This window comes from Corvus brachyrhynchos, unplaced genomic scaffold (assembly GCF_000691975.1).
Source record: "Corvus brachyrhynchos isolate BGI_N302 unplaced genomic scaffold, ASM69197v1 scaffold10, whole genome shotgun sequence".
NCBI classification, from domain to species: Eukaryota; Metazoa; Chordata; class Aves; order Passeriformes; family Corvidae; genus Corvus; species Corvus brachyrhynchos.
This window is the reverse complement of record NW_008236180.1, coordinates 2,597,555-2,601,120: the sequence shown is the minus strand read 5'-3', so window position 1 is coordinate 2,601,120 and position 3,566 is coordinate 2,597,555. Positions and strand designations below refer to the sequence as shown.

The 3,566-nt window shown below is 62.5% G+C and overlaps 1 protein-coding gene across 1 annotated transcript in view; it reads left to right on the top strand.

Moving 5' to 3' along the window:
* MMP9 (matrix metallopeptidase 9) overlaps positions 1–3,087 on the top strand; it is a 5,761-nt gene extending 2,674 nt beyond the window's left edge. Inside the window, 8 exon segments of the mRNA XM_017733221.1 lie at positions 454–537; positions 669–842; positions 988–1,143; positions 1,232–1,484; positions 1,606–1,745; positions 1,857–2,007; positions 2,108–2,211; positions 2,492–3,087. Coding sequence (XP_017588710.1) covers positions 454–537; positions 669–842; positions 988–1,143; positions 1,232–1,484; positions 1,606–1,745; positions 1,857–2,007; positions 2,108–2,211; positions 2,492–2,601 — 1,172 coding nt within the window. The 3' untranslated portion in view covers positions 2,602–3,087.
* Positions 3,088–3,566: the final 479 nt, after the last annotated feature.

Below are 3,566 nucleotides of genomic sequence, written 5' to 3'. Positions count from 1 at the left end.
CGATGAGTTCTGGACGCTGGGAACCGGCTTAGGTAAGGGCAGGGTGTGGCAGATTGGGGGGGGTCTGATGGTGCCAACCCCAGCCCAAGCACTGAGCCACCCCTCTCTGAGCAGTGGTGAAGACCCGCCACGGGAATGCCAATGGAGCCGAATGCCACTTCCCCTTCATCTTTGAGGGCCGCTCCTACTCCCGGTGCACCACGGAGGGGCGCAAGGATGGGCTGCCCTGGTGTGCCACCACCCCCAACTATGACCAGGACAAGAAATATGGCTTCTGCCCCAGCGAGCGTGAGTAGTGGTGACCGTGACCCCTGCCCAGCCCTGCAGTGCCTGGGGCCCTCCTCACTCTCCGTCACCCCACAGTCCTCTACACCAATGGTGGCAACAGCGATGGAGCCCCCTGCGTCTTCCCCTTCGTCTTTGATGGCACCTCCTATGATACCTGTACCACAGATGGGCGCTCCGATGGCTACCGCTGGTGTGCCACCACCTCCAGCTTCGACCAGGACAAGAAATACGGCTTCTGCCCCAACCGAGGTGCCAGCAGGGAGGGGGGCATGCAGGGGAGGGGGCACACAGGGTGGGCACGTGAGGGATCTCAGGGTTGTCCCAGGTTCTGGCCGGTGCAGCCAGGGGCCAGGGACAGCCTCACTGACACTTCGCTGCAGACACGGCGGTGATCGGCGGCAACTCCCAGGGGGACCCGTGCGTCTTTCCCTTCACCTTCCTGGGGCAGTCCTACAGCACCTGCACCAGCGAGGGCCGGCAGGACGGCAAGCTCTGGTGTGCCACCACTAGCAACTATGACACCGACAAGAAGTGGGGCTTCTGCCCTGACAGAGGTACTGGCCCCTCTGCCTGCGCTCCCCTTTGTGCCTCCCAGACCCATGCCATATCATCATACTTCTTGCAGGGGTCACAGTCTCTGGACAGCGTGTGCTGTCCTGTTGTGCCCCAACAGGCACTTAGGCCAGTGCTTTCCTCCAGGTTACAGCATCTTCCTGGTGGCTGCCCATGAGTTTGGACACTCACTGGGGCTGGACCACTCCAGTGTGCGTGAGGCCCTGATGTACCCCATGTACAGTTACATCCAGGACTTCCAGCTGCACCCCGATGATGTCCAGGGCATCCAGTACCTCTACGGTGAGCAGCTGCAGTGCAGCTGGGCACATTGGGTGTCCTGCAGCACCAGGCTGGCTCCAGCCTCACACCCTCCCTTGTATTCACTCAGGTCGTGGCTCTGGTCCTAAGCCCACTGCACCTGCACCTGCTCCCACTGAGGAGCCCCAGCCCGTGCCCACAGAGGAGACCCAACCCATGCCCACAGAGGCTGGCAGCCCCCCCACCACTGAGGAGGAGGAGGAGGAGATGCCAGAGCCCACAGCTGGACCCATTCCTGTGGACCCAAGCCGGGATGCCTGCATGGAGAAGAACTTTGATGCTGTCACAGAGATCAATGGGGAGCTGTACTTCTTCAAGGATGGGTGAGTGGCAGCATCCAGCACCTCCTGCCCTGGTGAGGTGGGGTGTCGGGGAGCACAGGGATGTGAGAGACATGGGCTTTGTCAGACTGAGGTGATCAGGACAGCTGATCTTCCCCACCAGGAAATACTGGACCTACTCATCCTTCTGGAAATCGGGCATCCAGGGTGCCTTCTCTGTTGCTGATACCTGGCCTGGCCTCCCAGACACTATCGATGCTGTTTTCCAGGACTTGCTCACCAAGAGGGTCTTCTTCTTTGCCGGTGAGCTCTGTCCCCTCTGCCCTCAGCCCGGTCCCACGGGCAGTGGGAGGAGCCTGGTGAAGCCTGGGAGCCCTCAGGGCTGTCTGACAGCCCCGTTATCTCCCACCGCAGGTCGGCAGTTCTGGGTGTTTTCTGGGAAGAGTGTGCTGGGCCCCCGGGGGATTGAGAAGTTGGGTATAGGGAAGGAAGCCGGCCGCATCTCGGGGGCCCTGCAGCGGGGCCGCGGCAAAGTGCTGCTCTTCAGCGGGGAGAGCTACTGGAGGTGAGCAGAGCTGGAGAGCAGCAGCGCCTGCCCGAGCCCCTGGCAAGGGACTGGGAGGGGGGTTCCCAGCAGCCCTGAGCACGGCTCTGTTCTCCCACAGGCTGGATGTGAAGGTCCAGAGGGTGGACAAGGGCTACCCCCGTGCCACCGACGATGTCTTCACCGGCGTCCCCCTTGATGCACGCAACGTGTTCCTCTACCAAGGTGAGTGGACCCTGGCGGGTGGGTGCTGTGTGTTCAGGCCTAGGCTACCTGAGCCTCTCGTGGCATTGCTCCGGTTCCTGGCCTGGGATGCTCGGGTGTGTGGGGAATGGCCCCGGGACAGGACATGCCATCAGCCCCAGTGGGTGCTTGTGGTGGAGCTGGCAGGGCACCAGCAGGGTGCAGGGTGCCATGTGCCTGTGCTGCTTGAGCAGCCACCGGGATGGGTCTTTGGCCAAACTCCTGCTGACCCTCCATTCCCTCTGCCCCTCTCCTTGCCCAGGCAAGTATCACTTCTGCCGGGGCAGCTTCTACTGGAGGATGACACCGCGCTACCAGGTGGACCGAGTGGGCTACGTCAAGTATGACATCCTGCAGTGTCCCCAGCACTGAAGGCCTGACCAGCCACCGTCTTTGCCAGTGCTGCTCCCTGCCCACTGCTCCCAACCTGCGGGCTCCTGTCTCATAGGCTGACCCCTGGGAGCCTTGTGGCTGTGGGTAGCCCCAGATGAGGTCACCATCTTCCTGGAAGAAAGGGGTAGGGGGTCCTGGGGTCACCCCCTGGGAGCTGCCCAGCCTGGGGAGCCCCAGCTGGGGAGAAGGACTCTTGCCACTGCTGGCATTTTGCCACCCCTGCCAGCGCCAGCTCCACTGCACAGAGGTGTTTGCCTGGTGCAAACTGCACATGGATTTGGGACAAATTTGTCTTTTTCCTGAGCCAACGATGCCAGGTCAGGCTGAGCCCCACTGGGAGCTGGCGCCTGGGGACACGCCAGGGCGGGATGTGGGGCTCTGCCTACCCCTGCCCACTGCCCACTCTGCCAACCACCCCCTCTGCCAATTGCCTGCCCATTTGTAATAAAGACAATTCTTTGGACATAGCCTCGAGTGCTCTATCAGCTATTGGGACCATGGTTTGGAGAACTTCCATATGCTGGGGACATCATCCTCCCCCGGTCCAGGGTTGCCAGCACCAGTTGGGAAGGGGGCACTGGATGAGGGGCTGTCACCAAGTCCCCCTTTGCTAAGGACTCTGGACCCTGCAGGGACACAGTCCAACGGGGGAGGATGTCCCTTGGTCCCAACGTTGTCCACCACCAGCCCTATGCCAGGCGCAGCACCACCCCTTCCCGATCCCCCGATCTCCCCAGCCCTGGCTTCACATAATCCTCCACCCACTGCCCTCTCCTGCCCTCCGACTTTGCACCGCGATGAGGAGCGGGCAGTTGTCACCGCGTGTGACCGGGACACAGCGTGTGACCGGACTCCCCACTGCAGCCGAGACCTCGCCGCGGGCTGGCCCCGCATTTTCTCCCGGCCCCGGCCTGTCCCTGCGTGGCCACAGAGCCCGGCGGCAG